The sequence below is a fragment of the Anomaloglossus baeobatrachus genome, chromosome 8, assembly GCF_048569485.1.
Source record: "Anomaloglossus baeobatrachus isolate aAnoBae1 chromosome 8, aAnoBae1.hap1, whole genome shotgun sequence".
Lineage (NCBI taxonomy): Eukaryota > Metazoa > Chordata > Amphibia > Anura > Aromobatidae > Anomaloglossus > Anomaloglossus baeobatrachus.
Window position 1 is genome coordinate 181,228,180 of NC_134360.1, and position 24,267 is coordinate 181,252,446.

The following is a 24,267-nucleotide window of genomic DNA, read 5'->3' on the forward strand; positions in this document are numbered from 1 at the left end:
CCTAGGAAAGTATGCTGATAAAGGCATAGGACGCCAGCCCAAAAATGAGGTGGTCAATGGAGAGGACATCAGACCACTAGGAGACACCAAAGCAGCGCAATTGTAGCATCTGAAGCCAGTCTAGTCTGGGTGAAGCAATGCTCTCCTGGCTAGTTCTGGCCATTTCACATATGAGGATCCACACTATGAAGGTAGTTTTTCTGAACATTAATTTAAAAGCAGGAATAGGGCTGTAAGGCTTAATGGTGGCGGTTGGTTGACTTTGGATACCAAACAAACACATTCCCTTTAGGTATTACTGTTGATCGGTGGGTGCTTGTATCCTAGGACCACGACCGATCACTCAAATTCAAGGGCAAGAGAACACCAGAGTGGTGTACAGACACTGACCTTCTACTGTACACCCTCTACCATAACTCAAGTGGAATGGAGCAGCCTGCCATGCCAGTAATCTACCGCAGGGGGATAATATATCCATGAATATATACAGTATTTGTTAAATTTTTTTACACACACACACACACACACACACACACACACACACACAGTACAGACCAAAAGTTTGGACACACCTTCTCATCTCTGGAACAACTATTAAGAGGAGACTTTGTGCAGCAGGCCTTCATGGTAAAATAGCTGCTAGGAAACCACTGCTAAGGACAGGCAACAAGCAGAAGAGACTTGCTTGGGCTAAAGAACACAAGGAAGGAACATTAGACAGTGGAAATCTGTGCTTTGGTCTGATGAGTCCAAATTTGAGATCTTTGGATCCAACCACTGTGTCTTTGTAAAAAAAAGGGTGAACAGATTGACTCTACATGCCTGGTTCCCACCATGAAGCATGGAGGAAGAGGTGTGATGGTGCTTTGCTGGTGACATTGTTGGGGATTTATTCAAAATTGAAGGCATACTGAACCAGCATGGCTACCACAGCCTGCGTATTGTCTGATATATTATGTGCCTGTCAATGTGTAATATATATATATATATTATTATATATATATATATATATATATATATATATATATATATATATATATATATATATATATATATATATATATATATATATATATATATATATATATATATATATATATATATATACATATACATACACACACACACACACACATATACATACATACATACATATACATATATATATATCCAACATTATGTTCATAACCTGAATCTGCACGTGTATGCAGATCTTCAACTTTTTTGCTGCCCCTTCCCACCCGTGTGCTACTGTATAGAGCACTGAAAAGCCAAAAAAAATGAAAAAACAAAACGTGAATTCAATCAAGAAAGGAAGAAAAAAAAAATGTATAGGTTATATGTGGTCTTATCTGAAATAAATAAAAATGTATTATCTCATACCTAGAACCTAGTAATTGGTGAGAGAAACAAATACTGGCACTCCGCTTACTCCGACAAATGCTATTTGCAGCACTTTCCTAAATATTGGGAGGCATCCACGGCATATATAATGGAGGGGCTACCATCGCCAGCAATGCACAAACTGTTCATCCATCGTATAAACTACCGTTCAGATTAAAACTCGGTCGTTGTTTTGCACATTTTGCTCTGACCCACTTTTCCACTGCAGTCAGTGTGTGAATGGCGGATATAAGCCCATTGTCAGCAAGCGTGATTACATTGTGTGCCTACAAGAGCTCAATAAAGTATATTTGGAAGCGAGGGCCAGAAAGAGTTAAGAGATGACTCCATGTGGGGGAGTTTGAAGGAAAGTTTGAGAAGTTTGGGTTCTGCATCCCTTCCGTTGCTGCCTTGGAATTTGTCTGCTCTATAAATTGAAATTTGGTCATAAAATCTTGACAGAGAAGTTCAGCAAAGGGTTAGGCTGACTTAACGCAGCTATATCGCAGAGCCACGTTGCATGACTATTAAGATGCAGGAGAATTCATTGCATGGTTTATGTCAAAAAGTAGAGAAAATGGCTGGGCAATTCCTAGGAGTCAGACTTGGTCTGCGAAAAGTGGACATGATAGCACTCAAGTATTGATGTACATGGAAGGTCTTCTTGTTGGGGGATTTTGAGTCGAGTAGATAACGGTCATTGACTATCAGATTGCAATAAACTATTTATCTTCGATAGTAGAAAGAATTTGCACATTTTCATGAAAAACTCTCCAAGTATTTGGATCAAATGATTTCTAATTATTTTACAATGAATAAGCTCATAAAATGATTGCGGGCACGACGTACGAGCGTTTTTTGGAGAAATCATACGATTACAGAATTATTGTTACACTTACAAATTTGATTGTTTGTCAAAATGGGCCTTTATTTAGTTAAAAAAAAAAAAATTAAAAAATTCTATATAAGATGCTCTGCAGGTCCAGCCAGAAATCTGTTTGAACCTGCAGAGCATCTTATGTGTACCGGTGCCTCCAAAATTGTGAGGGGGTGGGGGGGGTTGAATTGGGCAGTTAGAATTCAACAACCAGTCAGTCATTTTGGTTTAGGTAATATAAGATACGAGACAAGCTTTGAATCTGCCCTGGTCAGACCCCACCTGGAATACTGTGTACAGTTCTGGGCGCCCCAATTGAAGACAGACCGATATATTGGAGCAAGTCCAGAGAAGAACCACCAAGATGGTAGAAGGTCTGCAAACCAAGTCCTATGAATAATGGCTAAAAGAACTAGGGATGTTTAGTTTGCAAAAGAGAAGGCTGAGAGGAGACTTAATAGCGGTCTACAGATATCTGAAAGGTAGTCACAGTGCAGAGGCAACTACTCTATTCTCATTAGCACAAGGAGGTACAAGAAGCAATGGGATAAAGCTTACAGGAAGGAGATTCAGATTAGACATTAGGAGAAACTTTGACAGTGAGGGCAGTCAGGGAGTGGAACAGGCGACCACAGGAGGTAGTGAGGGCAGTCAGGGAGTGGAACAGGCGACCACAGGAGGTGGTGAGCTCTCCAACAATGAAAATCCTAGCAGTATGTGACTGGAGTGTGGGAGGAAACTGAAGTCATGGATGAAACCCACACAAACATGGGAAGAACATACAAACTCCTTGTAGATATGGTCCTTGGCCAGATTTGACTCCAGGACCCCAGCGCTGCAAAGCAAAAGTGCTAAACTTTGAGCAACCGTGCTGCTCATTGAAGAGTTTAAAGGGAATATGTCATAAAAGGGAAGCCATCATCAGAAAATTACATCATTGTTTAAAATAGGTTTTTGCATTACATGGGTTTTTTTTTAGACTCCTATTTCTTGTCCTTTGAGGAAGAGTCTTGCAAGGCTTGTTATCAGAGGCAGACTCACAGGAACAGGTAACACCTCAATACACAGCTGACAAAGGATCCATCAGTTACAATAGGGGGTTTAATAGCTGCCCTTGCTTGCCCTCCATTTATAATTTATTGTACATACTCATTGCAAGATAGATAGACATTCTATATACAGTGTGTGTATGTATAATAGCCATATGGACATAAACAACACTAGAATACTTCTTCTACGTGACTCTTCAGATTTTGTGTTATACCATGCCTGATGAAGAGACCTGAGTAGTCTCGAAAGCTTGCAATTATTACCATCTTTTCAGTTAGCCATTAAAAGGTATCAACCACTGAGGACTCTCTGTTCTTTTAAACAATTTTTTTATCTCTACTGGCTAACACGGTACAAAGATATATTTTACTTGTAGAATACTTCTGACATGAATAGAATTTTTTTTTCTAGCCGTGCCTTGGTCTGGGCAAAGGTCATAGCGCAAAGAATGGGGGCTAGGAGTCGAGGTAAGATCATGACCTAGTGTGAATAGTGGACCTAAAACCTAAAAACAAACAAAAAAGATCAAGAATTGGTACAATACTACTTATTCACATCAAAATGGAAAAGTGGATAGATTGGCATAATTTACTAAAACACATCTGACACACGTGAACACAATCATTATGGATTTGTGGCCTAAATGCTTCCCTCATTTATTCCGGAGAGTGGCTTAATGGTTGCGTTTTCCTGTACTCTGGTCATTCAGTTTGGACCACTGGACATAGCACAGAGGCTGCACAGTCCCGACATCGCTGCATGCTCAGGGGTATTACTAAGTGAAGGGTGAATGTTCTCAGCGATGGCTCCTTCTTCTCCTCCTCCTTTGGATGAAGTTCTGTCTGCCCTTGAGTTATGATGACAGAAGGTGAAAAAGTCAGGGAAAAGCCTAAACCACCACAAGTGAACTTTGGATGAACTTCGGGAGAGGAGGAGAGTCTGGGAGCTTGGGAATAACAGCTTCTAAATCTCTCCCAATCCAGATATGTAAAATTAAAATGGTTGCAAACTGAACAGAAGTTTAGCCACTTGTCAAAGACCAGAAAAGTAGAGGTAGAGGAGAATATTGCCAAAAGATTGGCAGGATAGCCGTGAAATACGTACAATTTCATTTTTTGTATTTTATGTGCTGTCACTCAATACATTAATGAGTTATGTAATGGTTGTCTGCTTTATGTGCTGTTCTAACCTGACGTTTATGCTCTCGTCAGTCATCGTGTAGCTCGAAGTACATATACAAGTCATTGTTGAGGGTCATGCACAGCCAGGCCTTGGTCCACAGGGAGTGTTAGGAGCCAGTTGGACTGGACCCTGCTATTCCTCATCATCTTTGCTAGCAATGGCCATTTGCACACATCATTAGGAGTGTTAACCATGATCACATCAATATTTTTTATGTAGCATCTAATTTTCTGATTCAAAGCAAAATGGCCATCTGCAGAGGACTCAGATTTTGGCTACTGTTACTGGACTTGTTACAAGAATTCTTAAAATGGTGAGATGTTGACTATTAGGGTGGCTACTTTCAATAGGTGCCACATCCAAAATGGCTCTATGCCCTCTAGGCGGAGATAAAGATGTAAATTATCTCCAATGGAGCATTGACAAACTCCATTCCAGAATGGTTTCCTTAATGAGATCCGACACCCTCCTAACACCGGGACAAACATTTTTTTCCCCCAAAATACATTCCATGGTATATTATAAAAAAAATATTCTCCCTTAAAATTACCTATGGACATAGAGAGAAGAGGGCCCCTGTGCAAGAACAATATATGGGTCCTTTGCTGTCCAGAATGTCATCAAAATACACAAGTCCACCTGCTTTTGAGCCTTCCCCTTACTTCCTGGGCGATTATGCGACTGCACAGGTTCCACCAATGATATGTCCACCCTTGGCTATGACATACTGCTGTGAACGGCAGCAGATACATCCACAGAGGAGGCACAACCATACAGTAAACCTACACCAATGTCTGTAGAGAAACATCACTATGCAAGCCCAACCTAACGTAAGGGATCAACAGCACAAATCCCATCATTTCTAAGGTAACAAAACATCTACCGTATTTTTCGCTTTATAAGACACACCAGATTATAAAGACACATACCAAATTTAAGGTCCAGTCACACTAAGCAACTTACCAGCGATCCCAACAACAATAGGGATCGCTGGTAAGTTGCTAGGAGGTTGCTGGTGAGATGTCACACTGCGACGCTCCAGCGATCCCACCAGCAACCTGACCTGGCAGGGATCGCTGGAGCGTCGCTACACAAGTTGCTGGTGAGCTCACCAGCAACCAGTGACAAGCCTCCAGCGCCGCGTGGAAGATGCTGCGCTTGGTAACTAAGGTAAATATCGGGTAACCAACCCGATATTTACCTTGGTTACCAGCGCACGCAGCTACACGTGCAGAGAGCAGTGCACACTGAGCGCTGGCTCCCTGCTCTCCTAGTTACAGCACACATCGGGTTAATTACCTGATTTGTGCTGCAGCTAAATGTGCACAGAGCAGGGAGCAGCGCACAATGCTTAGCGCTGGCTCCTTGCTCTCCTAGTTACAGCACACATCGGGTTAATTAACCCGATGTGTGCTGCAGCTACATGTGCACAGAGCAGGGAGCAGTGCACAATGCTTAGAGCTGGCTCCTTGCTCTCCTAGTTACAGCACACATCGGGTTAATTAACCTGATGTGTGCTGCAGCTACATGTGCACAGAGCAGGGAGCAGCGCACAATGCTTAGCGCTGGCTCCCTGCTCTCCTAGTTACAGCACACATCGGGTTAATTAACCCGATGTGTGCTGCAGCTACATGTGCACAGAGCAGGAGCCGGCACTGATAGTGAGAGCGGCGGAGGCTGGTATCAAAAGGTAAATATCGGGTAACCAAGGACAGGGCTTCTTGGTTACCCGATGTTTACCGTGGTTACCAGCCTCCGCAGAAGCCGGCTCCTGCTGCCTGCACATTTAGTTGTTGCTGTCTCGCTGTCACACACAGCAATCTGCGCTTCACAGCGGGACAGCAACAACTAAAAAATGGCCCAGGACATTCAGCAACAACCAACGACCTCACAGCAGGTGCCAGGTTGTTGCTGGATGTCACACACAGCAACATCGCTAGCAACGTCACAAAAGTTGTTCGTTAGCAGCGATGTTGCTAGCGATGTTGCTTAGTGTGACGGGGCCTTTAGAGGAGGAAAATAAGTTAAAATGAGGGTCCATCTTACAATGCTAGTGTGTCTTAATCCTAATTGCTCACCGGGGGGGGGGGGGGGGGGGGGGGAACAGTGGTGGTGGAGCGACTCAGGAAGGTCACAGGATGCAGGGTCAGTGATGCTGTGGGCTCAGAGGAGGGGGTGTTGCAGGTCAGGAGGGTTGGCGATATACTCCCGAGCCCGCAGTATCGCAGCGGGCACCATTGATCTGCCAGCGGGCTGTAGGGTTGTCACACCAGGCGCCATTGATCTGCCAACGGGCTGCGGTGGTGTCACAGCAGTGGAGCAACTCAGGAGTGTCACAGGATGGGGTGTCTTGGCGGCGGGTGCCATTGATCTGACTGCGGGCTCAGTTGCTTTGCCCACGGTTGTCGAGATGGACTTCAAGAAAATGGCTGCGGAGGCGGCGTGTGCAGATAGGACTCCACGGCCTTTTTTTTTTTTTTTTTTTTAGTCCATCGTGTCAACCACAGGCGATTCAATGAAGCCCGCAGTCAGATCAACGCACCAGCTGTTGAGACACGCCATCCTGTGACACTCCTGAGCCGCTCCACTGCGCCTCTGAGCCTTCAGTGTCACCGACCCTGCCTCCTATGACCCCGATCCACAACCGCCACCTCAGTAAGCCATACCCGGATTGTAAGACACACCTCCATTTTACCCCCAGTTTTTTTGGGGGGGAAAAAAAAAAAGTGAGTCTTATAATCCAGAAAATGTGGTATATTGTTCATTAGTAACTTACTGTGTGTTATTCTGAAACGCGTGACCAGAGGTGTTCACTGGACCAGTTGAAACCAATTCATATAAAAAGGCGGTCTGAACTGCTGCATATTTCTACCTTGTACAGAGGATCCCTTATGATGGTGTAAAGACCTCCACACACAGAAAGTTGTCAGACAAAGGATCGTTCAGCCAAGAGGTATCTCTCTGAACCCCCTAGCCGAGCAGTCCTGTGTTCTCCATGAGGGCCGCTGCCAGACTTCTGTCAGCAGCTCATCTCCTGGAGAACAAAAGGAACGGTTGTTGGAGTCCATCAGCCAGGTTCCTTCTCCCCCTGACAGATAATGTTGGGGGAAGAAGGAGCCTCCTACAAAGGCTGTTGGCCAACCAATATCGGCTGGTTCGGATTACTTTAGCCTAATGTGCTTGGGCTCTTCAATGTATGAATTACTGCTTTTACAACTGCAATAAGAGTCCAAGCATATCCAAGTGGCCATCTATAGAAACGCTTCAGAAAGCTATAGATTGCTTATGGAAGAGACAACCAGCATAAATAATATCGTCCAATAAGGAACCACATAAGGCCGGGGCCACACGGGGCACTAGTGCGATGCTCGCATGACACTCGGCTCACGCTGGCAGCATAGGAGGAGCCGAGTGTCATGCTAGTGTCCACACGACCGAGGTCCGACCGTGAGAACGGTCCTCAGCTGTGGGGGCCGGGCCGGCTCTGAGGAGGGGCGGGCCGGCACTGAGGAGGTGAGGGAGGGATTTATCTCCCTCTCTCCTCCGTAGCCGGCTGTTGCGATTCTCGCTCTGCACACGCGGTACACCGGTGTACCGCGAGTGCAGTGCGATTTTTCTCGCGCCCCATACACTTGAACGGGTGCGGGAGAAACCTGGATTGCAATACAGTCGCAGCATGTTGCGATTGTTTTCTTGGTCCGATTAGGGCTGAGAAAATAATCGCTCATGTGCGCTGACACACAGGCCAATATTGGTCCGAGTGGAATGCGATGTTTTATCGCACTTCACTCGCACCGATTTTCTCGCCGTGTGGCTTAGGCCTTAAAGTGTGTCTACGCAATGCTACAACATGCATGTCTACCTCGCATGGGTATACTTTATAATACACTATGCACAATGGGAAATCACAAGCCGGGTATATCTGCACACCAGCATCATGGTGATCGATCTGGATACAGAGCCCTCACATAGGCTGCGGATCAGATATTACACATTCTGCAGTCATGCATTTTTTTTTCTCTTCAATGTAAGGCATATGTGATTTAGTACTCTTCAGCAAATTTACCATATTACCATGTTGCGTAGCTCAGATTTACATTTATATTAAAGCACACATTTCAGCATATTACACTCGCACTAATCATTAGCGCTTAATGTTCTGACAAGAAAAGGGTTAACTACGCTGGAGGCAAATCAAGAGCCTGGAATGCGGAGGAACAGGTAACATTTCCTGCAAGCTGCCTGTCACACACTAATTCATGCCTGACGTGAATGGTCTGATGGCCGTACTATTAGCAATCACTGGGGGAGAGGATGGATGGGGAGAGGGAGAGGGATAGGCATTATAGGAAAAGTCTAATGTGGGAGGAAAACCTACATGAGGCACTAGGAAAAGAAAAATAAGTATAGGGGAGAAGAGAAGGCTTGATAAACAATGGGGTGAGACGGGTAAAGTAATAAAGGCTGTTAAAAGAAATAGCAGGGGATCTGTATGTGCCTTGAACTAGAAGCTTGGAGCAGATCATTCAGAATTCATACGCCCGGTGCCGTCAACATCTTCCATCTTTTTGGTTCCATGCTGTATACACAAACACACACTTTACCTATGTGGATAGATCTGCTCTCACAAGCAATGGAGAACGATTGAGCATAACAGTCTATTAATGGTACCTAACATGGCATCCTCCACGTACCCCTGTATGAAATAGGAAGAAAACAATACAAAGCTTAGTCACTCGTATAGCAGCCCTGATAGGACTCCAGAAAAAAACAAAAAACAAAAACGAAAACCTCCAATCTCGTGACAGACAAGGAGATGTATGGGCCTGAAAGACGCATAAACTGCAGAGGTCAAAGTGATCAGAGATCGTATTGAAGCACATTCGTTGTGGTGAGCAGTGGAGGCCTCCAATCATGGACCACTACTGAATAATCTTCTGAAACGTCTAAGGGCAGAGGAATATACAACTTTACTTTTTTTCTCCTCCTTCTTTAATCCAGGTCTTAGGCTATATTCACACACTGCGTTTTTTACCTGCGTTTTTGGTCCGTTTTTACTGCAGAAATTTCTTGAGAAATTCTTGTAACCTTTTTGCAGACATTCCCCAGCAAAAACTATGGCAAAAAAAATTAGCTGTGCGCACGCTGCGTTTTTTTCTTTCAGTAGATTTTCTTAAGAAAAAGAATGAGCATGTCACTTCTTTTCTGCAGCTAACTGCGTTATTTGCCATAGATAATTGGCACAATAACGCAGGGAGCAACCAGCAGTAAAAACGCACCGAAAACGCACCGAAAACGCGGCAAAAACGCAGGTGCGTTTTTGGTGCGTTTTTTAACGCAGGTGCACTAATCCTTCACTCTTAAGAAATTTCTTAAGAAAAATCATTTTTCTAGTGTGAACATAGCCTAAAGCGGGCTTTACACGCAGCGACATCGCTAATGCGAACTCGTTGGGGTCACGGAATTCGTGACGCACATCCGGCCGCATTAGCGATGCCGTTGCGTGTAACACCGATAAGCGATTTTGCATCGTTGCAAAAACGTGCAAAATCGCTAATCGGCGACACGAGGGTCCATTCTCAAATCTCGTTACTGCAGCAGTAACGAGGTTGTTCCTCGTTCCTGCGGCAGCACACATCGCTGCGTGTGACGCCGCAGGAACGAGGAAGCTCCCCTTACCTGCCTCCCGGCCGCTATGAGGAAGGAAGGAGGTGGGCGGGATGTTACGTCCCGCTCAGCTCCGCCCCTCCGCTGCTATTGGGCGGCGGTTCAGTGACGTCGCTGTGACGCCGCACGGACCGCCCCCTTAGAAAGGAGGCGGTTCGCCCGTCACAGCGACGTCGCCGGACAGGTATGTATGTGTGACCGGTCTGGGCGATGTTGTGCGGCACGGGCAGCGATTTGCCAGTGTCGCGCAACAGATGGGGGCGGCTACCCACACTAGCGATATCGGGACCGATATCGCAGTGTGTAAAGTAGCCTTTAGACTAGATTTACAGAGATTTTGGCCCCAATTTAACAAATTCCAGGACCAGCTCCTGAGGTATCCATTAGACATCAAATACGATGGCTGCTTCACAGTGGCATCCGCCACCAGAAGACCAATATGGAATTCATAGTTGATCAATTTGATGATGTATTAAATAGATACCACTATAGCCTATAGGTAACACTAGGCGGCTTTCACACTGTGTTCCTCTCCCCTTCCATTCAGAGGTCCCATCTGGGCTTCAGGTAGAACTTCCCACAAAACAGGGTTTGTACGTATGCGCAGATGGGGTCACTGAATATAATGGTGCAGACGGAGTCACCGTGTGCTCTGTTATGCACCATTTCCGGGAGTATACAGTTCCTGGAGGCAGACACCCTCCAGACACAGTCTACTACGTCTTGTTGTCCGCTTCCAATAGGCCTATACCTTCCAAAAATGGTGCATGACAGAGCACACAGTGACTCAGTCTGCACCATAGCAGGCAGTAGTCTCACCGGCGCAAAAATTCGAAACCCATTTGGAGGGGTGGGGGGGGGGTTCCGGACAGAAGCCTCGACAGAGCCATCTAACGGGGAAAGGAACGCAGTGTGAAAGTGGCCTTAGGCTTACAGTGTTTTCACACTTCTTCCTCCCATACAAAAGGGATAGTAAACGACAAAATGTTATATGTTTAGTAGATGCCGGTAATCGATGCCATACAGCGGCATGTGTCAACTATAGACATTACCCCCCAAAAAAAAAAAAAAAAAAAAAAATTATTGGGATGAATTTTCTTTTTGCCAGCATACTGATGAATGCCAGCCAGACAAGAGGCCAAAGAGACACACTTCTGGCTATCGTCTGTTAAAGAGCCATATAAATACATCTAGCATGTACAGCGGAATCTTTCCTCTTAAACGCAGGGCAAAAATGTGATGAGAAGGTTCATTTAGCTACAAGGGCCCATCTTAGCCATTGTCTTGTAATTTAGACAAAAAATAGATGAATGTACAGCAAGATAAGGGAGTTTGATAAATATTCAGGCCAATAACCCAAAAGTCCATTGGGCGCAATAGGCTATAATCCGTCAGACCTGGGGAAACATCATTAACAGAGGACAACTTATTAGCATTAGATTACCATGACCTGCTGACACGGACTGGGTTATCATAACAAGAAACCAGGAAATCTGTACTTAAGGTTGTGAATAGGATTAACTAGAGGAGGGGAAAGATTTGACACTTGGGACACAGCATGACCTTCCGACTGGGGTAAACAGCAAGAACCCATAACTAGTCATCTAAACTTATACCCTATCTGTCATAGTCGGTCACAAAACCTGCAAATATGTAAAATGTTAGAATTCAGCCTGCATCTAGGCAGACCATCACAGCTCTAAACGGAAGGGGAGACACAGGGAGATAGGCAGTGGCCTACCAGTGGGGGGGGGGGTGTACAAAATGTATAAAATAAAAAATCAGCTTAAATAATATTAGCACACAGCATAACAATAGCATTCTATAAAATTAGCATACCGGCAATAGCACGGGAAGGATTTAGTACCAGATATGTATAGACAACTACATACAACAACAATGATATAATTAATAGAGATGTCAACTGAAGCCTCGAGAATACAAAGATAATCGGATAATCCAGGAGAAAGAGGGAGAGTACAACTATACGCAAGAATGCACTAAATAAGGCAAGTTATAACAGGAGTCAAAAAGTGGAATTCCAGAATCCCCCAACCCTTACCGAGACGCAAATGCCTCAATACAAGAGCAGGAAAGCTTATGGGAAGAGAGTTCTTAAAATCGATCCCAAAACACAGGGATCCAGGCCCAAGCTTTAAATATATGGCTCATAATTCAGCAATATACACAAGCCCTAAAGGTTACATTGATGATATGTATTTATTAATTAGAGCCCTTTGTGGAGCTGAGCACTTAGAACTAAAAATGGGATGGTGGTCCTTCATGGAGATAGCAGAAAACCTTTCCCAAAACCCTGATCCTATATACAGGGTGTCCACCCATATCCTGGCCACCGCCATTAACTTGAGAATGGTGGCAGCTATAGGTATAGAAGTGGTGTCTAAGTATAGTAAAATAGCCATGCGCATGGATACTTTACTATACCTAGACACCACTTCTATGCCTATAGCTGCCGCCATTCTCAAGTTAATGGCGGTGGACAGGATATGGGTGGACACACTGTACAGTTTAGTCCAGTATTCACACAGAGGCATTTCTGGCGTCAATGCAACTTCAGCATGACAGTTATCGGATAATATTACTTTTCCACAATTAGATATAATCCTGATGAAATCGTGGTCGGACATAAGAAAGTGAACAAGTACAGCTGCAGCGTAAAGCAATGTGAGACAAGGCAGGAGGAAGATTTAGGACTACAATGTAACATCTCATGCTGGGAACATGCGGGTACTTCACGTTGTCCTTTTTGTGTTGTAGTCTTATGGACAGAGTAATAGGACGGTCAATATTCCAGCTTCGAGGATATCCATTTTCTCACACATTCAAATATCTAAAAAAAAAAACAAAAAAACAAAAAACACAAGCATCCAACAGACCGGATCCCGGGCATTCTCGGCCCCTTACCTGTCTTTTCTTTGATTTCACAAAGCACATTGAAGAGGGCAGGTTTCATTCTGTGGCAGTTCAGGGCATGTTTCCTAAAATTGGACAGAAAAATGTGATCAGATTTGGGGTCAAACCGTGCCGGACCAACAATACAAAACTACAAATTCCAAAATACGGAGAGGATTCGAAGTGCTGTACATTTCCCATGCAAATCTGTGCATTGCTAATCCAAGACTGATAGGCCAAGTTCACACTTCAGTTGTTTTGCATCAGTCACAATCCTTTCCTTGAGGAATGCCGGTATCCTGCAAAATATTTTGCAGGAATCCGTTTTTTCCCCATAGACTTCTATTAGCGACGGATTGTGACTTATGGCCCTACGTTGCATCCGCCGTGTGGCGGATCAGTCGTTTACTGACTGACCGTCAGGCGGGAGCAACGCTGAATGTAACGTTTTTTAGAGCGGCCAAAAAAAAAAAAAAAAAAAAAAAAAACTCTGCAGGTGTCTGTCGCAATCTGTCAAGAGCTGTAATGGATGTCTATGGTGCTGGATTCCGCCGTAATCCGTAACACGACGGAATCCAGTGCTGGATTCCATCATGCTCTACTGAGCATGCCCAGCATGTTTGGCACACCCATTGGGCTGTTCCAAATACAAACGGATAACGACGGATCCGTCAAAAAACGGACGCACAACGGATGTAATGGACTCGACAGATGTTTTTTCACAGGATTCCTGTGAAATAACACATCCGTTGGGTCAGTTGACATCTAAAAAAACGACAAATCCGTCACTGTCGCAACGATGGACCTGACGGATTTAAAACAGAAGTGTGAATTTAGCCATAACCGTCACAAATTTGATTCAAACACACACAATATTAATAACATGTAGTCAATTTCTGTTGCAAATTTTTACTGTGGCTTTCATCCTTGAATGTAATAAATGTGAAATTTCTATTTTTCTATTCCATTAAAGAAATTGAGGATCTAATCTCAATGTGAGCTGTCGGACGCTGCTTGTAAATACAAACATTTTGTCATTTACTGCTTATTAAAATTTTCAGCAGTCCCTGAGACATTAACATGTAAACACAGATTGAAGCTAGCTGGGATTTTGAGTTAACCGTGCGCTCCGGGTGATCAAGCTTCAGAACAGCGCTTACAAGCTCCATACAAAAGGCTTGTAAGCACTGTGCATGTTCTGTCTACCAGCAGTGGCCGGTCTTCTGGGCAGCAAGCTGTAAACAAGAGTGTAAGGCTGGGTTCACACATAGCGACAGCGACGTCGCTGTTACGTCACCATTTTCTGTGACGTAACAGCGACCTTGTAAGTCGCTGTTATGATCATTGCTTAGCTGTCAAACACAGCGACGCAGCAGCGATCATAACGTTGCTACATGTGCAGAGAGCAGGGAGTCGCGCACACTGCTTAGCACTGGTTCCTTGCTCTCCTAGCTACAGTACACATCGGGTTAATTAACCAGATGTGTACTGCAGCTACATGTGCAGAGAGCCGCGCACACTGCTTAGCGCTGGCTCCTTGCTCTCCTAGCTACAGTACACATCGGGTTAATTAACCCGATGTGTACTGCAGCTACATGTGCAGAGAGCAGCGCACACTGCTTAGCGCTGGCTCCCTGCACTCCTAGCTACAGTACACATCGGGTTAATTACACGATGTGTACTGCAGCTACATGTCACAGTGCAGAGAGCAGAGAGCAGAGCACACTGCTTAGCGCTGGCTCCTTGCTCTCCTAGGTACAGTACACATCGGGTTAATTAACCCGATGTGTACTGCAGCTACATGTGCACAGAGCAGGAGCCGGCACTGGCAGCAAGAGCGGCAGAGGCTGGTAACGAAGGTAAATATCGGCTAACCAGGGAAAGGGCTTCCCTTGGTTACCCGATGTTTACCCTGGTTACAGCTTACCGCAGCTGCCAGATGCCGGCTCCTGCTCCCTGCTCGCTTCATTTCGTCGCTCTCTCGCTGTCACACACAGCGATCTGTGTGTCACAGTGGGAGAGCGCCTTTGAAGAAAACGAACCAGGGCTGTGTGTAACGAGCAGCGATCTCACAGCAGGGGCCAGATCGCTGCTCAGTGTCACACACAGCGAGATCGCTAATGAGGTCACTGCTGCGTCACCAAAACCGTGACGTAGCAGCGATTTCGGTAGCGATCTCGCTATGTGTGAAGCACCCCTAAGACAACAGCAGGGGTCTAGACAACAAGCTATAAAAGGAAAAGGAAACTGTTAATATATTAAGAATGGCAGCAAATTTTAATAAGCAGTAAATTCCAAAAAATATTTTTTTTTAGCTTCTATTAGGATGGGAAAACCCCCTTTTTTAATGTTTAATTTCTCAAACTATCAATTTTAATAAAAAAAAAAAACAAAAAAAAAAACAAATAAAGCAAATAGTTATGAGAAAAACAGATGGCATACACTGGTCACATGGACTATGCTGAATTCAGCCCTGCATCTCACAACCTCAGCTCTGCTACAACTTTAAGGCTATGTGCCCAAGGGACAAGGTACCCGCGGACTTTGCCGCAGGTTTGTCCGCAGGTTTCCTGTAGCTGATCCCCAGAATCCGCAGCTATCCATTGCTGCGGAATTTTAGCATTTTTGCTGCGGTAAACCTGCGGGACAATTGTGGAAATACCTGCGGAATTCCTGGTCTGTATCTTCATAGTGGAAAGGCGAGACATCCGCAGATATTTCCGTATGAATAATTGACATGCAGTTACGTGCAGCTGCGGGACATCCACAGCATATTCCACAGCCACGCATACCGCAGCATTGATACAGCACTCCCCATGTCCCATAGGATAACATGGGGAGCGTCTGTACTTGAGTAAACCTGCGGATTTATCTGGAAAATCCAGATAAATCCGCAGGTTTTCTGCGGCAAAATCCACGAGTACATTGTCCCATGGGCACATAGCCTTACGTGGACTCACATATAATGTAGCTGTTAAAGAATTGTAGTAATAGCATTGTAGTGAGCTCCTAAAAAGAAGAAATAAAAGGAACAGAAAAAGAAAACCAAACAGAACACTGGACTACCTGATACAATGACACAAAACGAGATTACTGACGTAGGTAGATGACCCTAGTAAGATGGTTTGTACGTGAAAATACTACATTTGGGGTCAGACTCGTGCTAAGGGCTCATGTACATGACAGATTGTCTTTTCTGAGTGCTGACCGTGGCTTTCACAAATAGCATTCAGACCTATAATATTCTTTAGGGAAGCACACGCCTGATTTTTTTTTTTCCCCCTCAGAACAAATGGTCCAAAAAAAAAAAAAAAAAAATACGATTTTGAATCAATTGGGGCTGTGCATCTGTCCAATTTTTATATGCCCAAATGGTCCCACAAGCGGGGGGGGGGGGGGGGGGACAAGTCATTTCAGACTTTTATCAGTGTTGTGTGAAAATTGGCAATGCATGTCTGTTTGTCCATTTTTTCTGCCCCTTAGGCTATGTTCACACATTGCATTTTTGCACTTTTTTTGCTGTGCTTTATCTGCAATTTAAAAGCAGTTTTTTTACAGTAGCAACAAAAGTTAAGAAATTTCAGAAATCTCATGTACATTATTGAATTTGTTTCTCCTGGCTGAGTTGGAAAACGACAGTTTTCGAAAACTGCAGCATGACAATTCTTTCAGCATATTTTTTACCCTAGAAAGCAATGAAGAAATGCAAAAACGTAACCATGTGCATATATATATATATATATATATATATATATATATATATATATATATATATATATATATATATATATATATATATATATATATATATATATATATATATATATATATATATATATATATATATATATATATATATATATATATATATATACACATACATACATACATACATACATACATACATTATATATATATATATATATATACACATATATATACATATATATATATATATATATATATACACACACACACACATACTGTAGGGACAACCTGAACTCCCCCCAGAGAGAGGAAAGGGGGGGGGGGAAATAAAAAAAAAAAGCCGCGTGACGTCCCTCCCTCCCCAGGAAGTGGACTTTCGCCGCCCACATCGAGGTCGTATGGACGGGTAAGTACGTGTGATGGGGGTTAGGCTAGTTTCACACTTGCGTTCAGCGGAGTCCGTCACTATGGAGAATAGCCGCGCAGTCCGTTAACGCACTGCGCTATTCTCCATAGACTTTTATGGATGACGCACTGTAACGCAAGTGTCAGCGTTGCATCCACCGTACGACGCAGTGTCGTTATTTTGACGCTGTGTCGGGCGGAAGGAACGCAGCATGTAACTTTTTTTGAGCAGCAGAATCCTTTGGATTTCACTGCGCATGCTCTCTCTGGCTCCCTCCACCCGTAACCAGGGTACACATCGGGTAACCAAGGAACCCTGGTTATGTGTGCCGGGAGCCCGACACTTCCCTGCTTGGCTCCGCCCCCTCCCCGCACTCCGTATGTATACACACTCACACTCACTCACCTGTCCTCCAACGTCCTCAGCCATGGCCCTGCTCGGCTCCACCCACCGCACTCCACCCCCCGCTCCCGCACCCCGCACACATTGTCGGCGATCAGCTGATCACCCGGCGGCCGTCTACTGTGACTGATCAGCTGATCACCCGGCGGCCGTCTACTGTGAGTGAGCGGCTGATCACCCGGCGGCCGGCTACTGTGAGTGATCAGCTGATCACCCGGCGGCGGACTACTGTTAGCGATCAGCTGATCGTTCACAATAGTCTGCCGACGGTAAAACTGTAGAAAAAAAACCAAAAAAAAAAAAAAACGAATTGCGTTGTTTTGCAGCATCCGTTGCGCCACTATATGCAACACATCCATTGCATCCGTCACACAACGTAATGCAACGGATGCCGTTCAACGCAAGTGTGAAACTAGCCTTAATCGTATGTGCAGCACGTTCAACAAATTGAATGTGCCGGACATACGATGGGGGCGTTGCAAAAAAAAAAAAAAAAAAAAAAAAAAAAAAAAAAAAAAATCGCATACGAGATCGTATGCGAAATTGCAACGTGTAAAGCAGGCTTTAGGCTGAAGTCCCACTTGCGATTGCCTTGCGTGTATCTTACGCAATTTTCGCGATGCATCACCCGTCACGGACTCACACGCTGCCCACAGGAGCGGGTCGGCTGCATTGAGATGCATGCAACCGACCCGCTTCTGTGAGGAGAGCGTGAGTCCGTACTGGGTGATGCACCACGTAAATTGCGTAAGATAAACGCCAGGGAATCGCAAGTGGGACACTGGGCTTATAAGAATAATCGGACCATTTTTTTTCCAGATGTGGAGAAAGCGGACATGTGAACCTACCCCAATAGTATCAACATTGATCACACCCAAATGGTTTTCATTAAGTATGTTGCGGGTAAGAGTTTTACAACAATTATCTTTAGGTATTCCATAACACTCTGCCATCATGTGAAGAGCAGGCTACAATAGATATGACAATATGAGGATTCCGCAATCTCCATTTCTAAAATACAAGCTACCTTCACTTCACTCCAGAGAAAGAAGTGCCAACTTCTCGGAGGTAACTTTGGTAAGAGCCATTCAGTGGTTCTCAGAGCACAAATCCACTTCCATTACGAAGATTCCAGTAGAGAAAGTGCATTGTGAAGTGAACCATAACCGAACAAACAAGACCCTCCACAGATATTCATCCATCGAGAAACACAATGGAAGCAGTTTTGTTTTTTTTTGCGCCAGATAAGGCAATGCCATTTACATCCAGCTATAGAGATATCCAAAAGGGTGTCCAAGATTATAAAAACAAAAAAAGAAAAATCTTGGTGGCTTTCTTCCAAAGACGGCAGAATACCAGTCCACGGATTGTGTGGTATCATCACAGCTCAACGTCATTCATGCCAGATAAAGCTCAGACAGATACTTTAAAAAGAATAAAAACTTAAAGTAACACTACCATCATTAATAGATTTTGGTGGGCTCTACTCAGATCTGGGTATATGGAGCCGCACCACTGTGTCAGATCAATCATGCAGTCCACCCGCCTCAGACACATCCCATTTACTAATAATGGGGTACATCATTTTGACAGAAAGAACGCAAAGTAAGTGGAATTTTAAACCGAATGGCCAAACCCAAATACAGTCTAAAGGCTGCTTTACACACAACGATATCGCTAGCGATGTGACACGCCAGGTCGTAGATACGATTTGCCGAGATCGCACATAAATTGTTTTTGTAGCGCTGGTCACAAAACGACCTATATGCGTTCTCGGCAAATCGTATCTACGACCTGGAGTGTCACATCGCTACATTCACACATCCATTTTTATATCCCTGTACCAACGATCGCTTTTATCTCATACATATGTTTTTCTTATACATTTTTAAGAACTGAAGGAAACAAAATATCTTGAATTTTAATTTATCCATTAACTCCTAACAATGGGTCAGTAAAAAAATGGAAGAACACTGAAGTAGAAAGGAGAGCTCCAGTTTTCACTTGCACTTATCTGATCCCTATGGAATTTTATCACCAAGTACCGTATTTTTCGGATTATAAGACGCACTTTTCCTCCCAAAAATTTGGGAGGAAAATGAAGGGCGAGTCTTAAAATCCGAATACAGCTTACCGGGGTGCTGTTTGTGCGGCGACCGGGTGCGTTCTGGCGGCCGGGTGCCTGTGGCTGCGTGCAGGCAGCCGGGTGCCCGTCGGTGCCAGCTGCCTCTCTGTACATGCGGGCGGGCGGACGGCCTGCTCGCTGTCACTCTGTGCGTGTGTGCTTCGGGCGGGCGGCTGTGCGGCAGGTGTCTGAGTGTGTCCGCGGTCCCAGTTTCAAATGATGGCGACGGGAGTCAGCGCGTGCGCAAATGAGGCCCTTGGATGAGCGCTCCATCTGCGCATGTTCCGCTCCAGGCGCCATCATTTGAAGCGGGACCGCGGACACACAGACACTTACTTCACCGGCCTGCTCCACCTGTCACCCGCAGCCACGGACCCGCCGCGTCTTCCACCACGGCTCCTGCCACCACTGAACGCTGCTGCCGCCGCGCATGCCGCCAGAGGCTGACACTACTAACCCGCCGCGGCTGCCAGCACAACCTCTGCCTCCTGTGACCCCGCTTCACCACCACTCTTGCCCCCCTCCGGTAAGACAACACCGGATTATAAGACTGACACCATTTTATTTATTTTTATTTTTTTTTACCTTTTTTAGCTCTAAATTTGGGGTGCGTCTTCTAATCCGGTGCGCCTTATAAAACGAAAAATACGGTAAGCTGCAAAACAGATGAGAATAGGACCTGCTTTGAGTCTCACACATGGGTCCATTATTAAAATGGATGTCTGTATGGATCTAAGAAACTTGATACAGGTGTACAACATCTAGGACATCACCGTTCTGAAGCCTGCAGTTCTGTATGCAGCTCTACACTTAAATACAGGTGGTACCTGAAGACCATTACTGCAAAGTATTTCCAAAGATAGGCTCCGTTCACATTGTACTTTTTCACTGCATTCAGCATAGCTCCCATGAGATACGCTGAACTATAGGGGGACCTGCTGGGTAGGTATATGGCAAAACCCATGAATGGTTGTAGCAGTCAAATGTCCATCCAACCCAAACAGAGAGCACAGAGACCAGTAAGGCCGCTTTCACCTACGTTCACTGGTCCTGTCGGGGCATCCATCCAAACCCCTCTTCCCCCCTGCAAAACGTGTTTCAGACGCATACGCCGATTGGGCCATTGACTATAAAGGAGCAGACTCCGGTAGAGTGTGCGCTGTCTTGCACCATTTTCGGGCATATACATTTTCTGCAGGCGGACACCCAGACGCAGTAGACTACATTCGGATGTCTGCCTACAGAAAGCCCAAAAATGGTGCAAGACGGAGCATATGCTGACAGTCTGCTCCATCATAGTCAATGGCCCTGTCGGCGTATGCGTCCGAAACACGTTTTGCGGGGGGTAGGGGGGGGTGTTTGGGATGGATGCCCTGACGGGACCAGTGAACGTAGGTGAAAGCACAATGTGAAAGCGGCCTTAGGAGCCCGGGCAGGTTTGTAACAGTAGTGTTGGGGAAATATGGGGGTTTCCAGAGGCTGATGATGCCCTCTAAACTGTATATGAAAACATGGTTGCCGCACTTTCTTATGCAAGTTGTCTTTGGCCATCATTTGGCACTAAGTCTATAGGTACCATCACACATAACGAGATCGCTAGCGAGATCGCTGCTGAGTCGCGGTTTCTGTGACGCAGTAGCGATCCCGTTAGCGATCTCATTATGTGTGACACCTACCAGCGATCAGGCCCCTGCAGTGAGGTCGCCGGTCGTTGCAGAATGGTCCAGGCCATTTTCTTCAAAGGCGATGTCCTGCTGGGCAGGACACATCGCTGTGTTTGACGCTGTGTGACAGGGTCCCAGTGACTGCTGAGATTGTTATACAGGTCGCTACTGCCACCTGTATAGTTCCTGCATCGCTGGTATGATCTGACTGTGTGACATCTCACCTGCGACCTCCCAGCGACTTACCTGCGATCCCTATCAGGTCGCATCGTTTTCGGGATCGCTGGTAAGTCGTTGTGTGTGTGACTGGGCCTTATGCAGTACATCAGAGGTGGGGGAGGTCACTGTACTGTAGTATACTTATACTTCCGATATATACCCCTGCACAGGGAGCATGAGCCAAGCATTGAAGGGATTTTTCATTTTCACAGATGTGAGTGGCTGCAGCGGTGATATGAGCTGTGGTTGTGACGTCACTGCTGCAGTCAGAACAGTGTGGAGCAGCAGCTGAGAGCGGGCGCTGGACCCAGGGAGGGAGAGTACCGTCTGGGTTTGTTGATTTAAAACTATACAAATCATTTGAATTTTGTCAACGTAGAAAAACCCTTTAATGCTCCCATATAATATAGGAAAAAAAAAAAAAAAAGGCTGCCACAACTGCTTATTTTGGAGGGATTGGATGACCATGTAATGTGTACTGTCTACAGATTACGTCAAATGAGGTAGAGCAGCATGAAACAGTAAAAAATTCGGGAGACCACTATAAATGATGTATGGGCATCTTTACACTTAACTACAATAGGAAATTTCACAGGGAAAAAAAGTAAGACACCAGTGTCAAATTGTAAGCACACCTGTCTGCGGAAAGTTGTGCAGCCATTTTATGCATACACATTGTAGTACCGTAGTTACTAATTACAATTCTTACAGATCTGTACATTACAGCAGACTCTGCCCTTGGCAATGTTTCTGTCATAATCATAGTTTATACGGCTATTATGTAATTGTGACTGTCTGCCATAAAATTCCACATTCTATTATATATCTAATAAAAACCCTACATAAAAAGGCGTATCATCCTCATCATCCTCATTCTTCAAGAGCACACCGCTCCTCTGCCTCTCGGCTTATTGCTTGCCGGGGGGCGGTATACTCCTTAAGGCCAGTTTCAGACGTCCGTGTTTAAATCAGGTACAAGTCACACACATGGTTATAGCCACACGTGTGTCACGCGTGTGACATCCATGTTTGCATACGTGTCACACGTACCGGAGAAGACACTGGTCTTTTACATAAAAATATTTTCTATATTTATCTGTATCCAGCGTTGTTTTCTTCCGCTCTGCTGCCTCCTGCTCCTGACCCCCGCTCATTATATACTCATAGAATATTCACTGCCGCGAGGAGCTGGGAGCCGGACCATCAAGATGACAGCGCTGGGTACAGCACCGCTGAGGACAGGTGAGTATTCAGCTAGAAAAAGGAAAAAAAAAAAAAAAAAAAAAAAAAAAGCGTGTGTGCAGCGACATCCAGGAGGTCATTGGAGTTCCCAATGAACTCCGATGACATCCACGCGCTACAGCGGGTGTCCGGACGGTGACTTCACGGTTCTTCAGAGTTCATTGGGAACTCTGACGAGTCCCCGATGCTGTCCCCATGATGATCTGGCTTCCAGGTCATCAACACACAAACACACACACACACACACACACACACACACACACACACACACACGTCAACAGCAATGCAGTCCCCGGCACTGAAGTCCCCCAGCAATGCTCCGGCTTCCAGCTCTTCAGTGCAGTGAATATTCTATGAGTATAATGAGCGGCGGTCAGGAGCTGGAGGCAGCAGAGCCGAAGAAAACAGCGCTGGATACAGGTAAATATAGAAAATCTTTTTATTTAAAAGACCCATGTTTTCTCTGGTACGTGTTACACTGATCACATCAGTGTGCGATCCGTGTGACACCAGTGCTGCTGGAGAAAAACTGACATGTCTACATGGGTGCGTGCGGGGCCACGAGGGATCACACGGTCCGTGTGAAAACACGGCCATGTGAGTAACATTATAGAGCAACATGGGTACGTGTGGCATCCGTGTTAAAAACTGATGTCACACGTACCTGAAACAGACGTTTGAAACCGGCCTAAGAGTAACAGTTCTGATCACCGGCATGATCACAATGCTGGTCTAAACGGAGTATTCTCCCATGCTGAAAGCAGAGGCAGTTTGGACTCAACAATATCAGTAGACAGCAGAGACACAATTTACTCTGATCGCAGGACCAGGCCAACTTCAGAACACCGCTTTCAGGCTCGAAACTAATACAGAGTATGCAAAGAGCGTGGACTCCTTGTTTAAGAAACCTGCCACCCCTCAGACTGCAGAACTGGCCGATAACCTAAGCAACGTGCAGTACACGGAACGAAAAATCATGGCTCTTGAGAACAAAGAGAATTTTTAGGAAATAGGTGAACTGCAACGTTTTTTGGGTTTAACATTGTTACTTAGGTTGAAAAAAAGGCCTAGGTCCATCTAGTTCAACCTTCCTCCACCAGTTCTACATTTGGTCACCAAGTCATTTATAACCAACAATATTGTGTGTAGTGAGGAAATCATCCAGCACTTTTATAAAAGCTATTATAGTATCTGCCATTACTACCTCTTGTGGTAGGGCATTCCACAGTCTGACTGCTCTAACTGTAAAGAACCCTTTCCTATTTAGCTGTCGGAATCGCTTTTCTTCCACTCGCAGTGAGTGCCCTCTGGTCCTTAGTATTGTCTTTGGAAGAAATAAGTCATGTGCCAGTCCTTTATATTGACCACACATGCATTTATTCATATAAATGAGATCTCCTCTGAGACGTCTTTTTTCTAAGCTAAACAT

The 24,267-nt window shown here is 45.0% G+C and overlaps 1 protein-coding gene across 4 annotated transcripts in view; it reads right to left on the reverse strand.

Moving 5' to 3' along the window:
- Window positions 1-24,267, reverse strand: part of PBX1 (PBX homeobox 1) — a 172,288-nt gene that overhangs the window by 120,304 nt on the left and 27,717 nt on the right. For all 4 annotated transcript variants that reach the window (XM_075322274.1, XM_075322275.1, XM_075322273.1 and 1 more), the window contains one exon: window positions 13,085-13,158. In XM_075322274.1, the coding sequence (XP_075178389.1) occupies window positions 13,085-13,158 (74 nt within the window). The remainder of the gene's footprint in view (window positions 1-13,084; window positions 13,159-24,267) is intronic.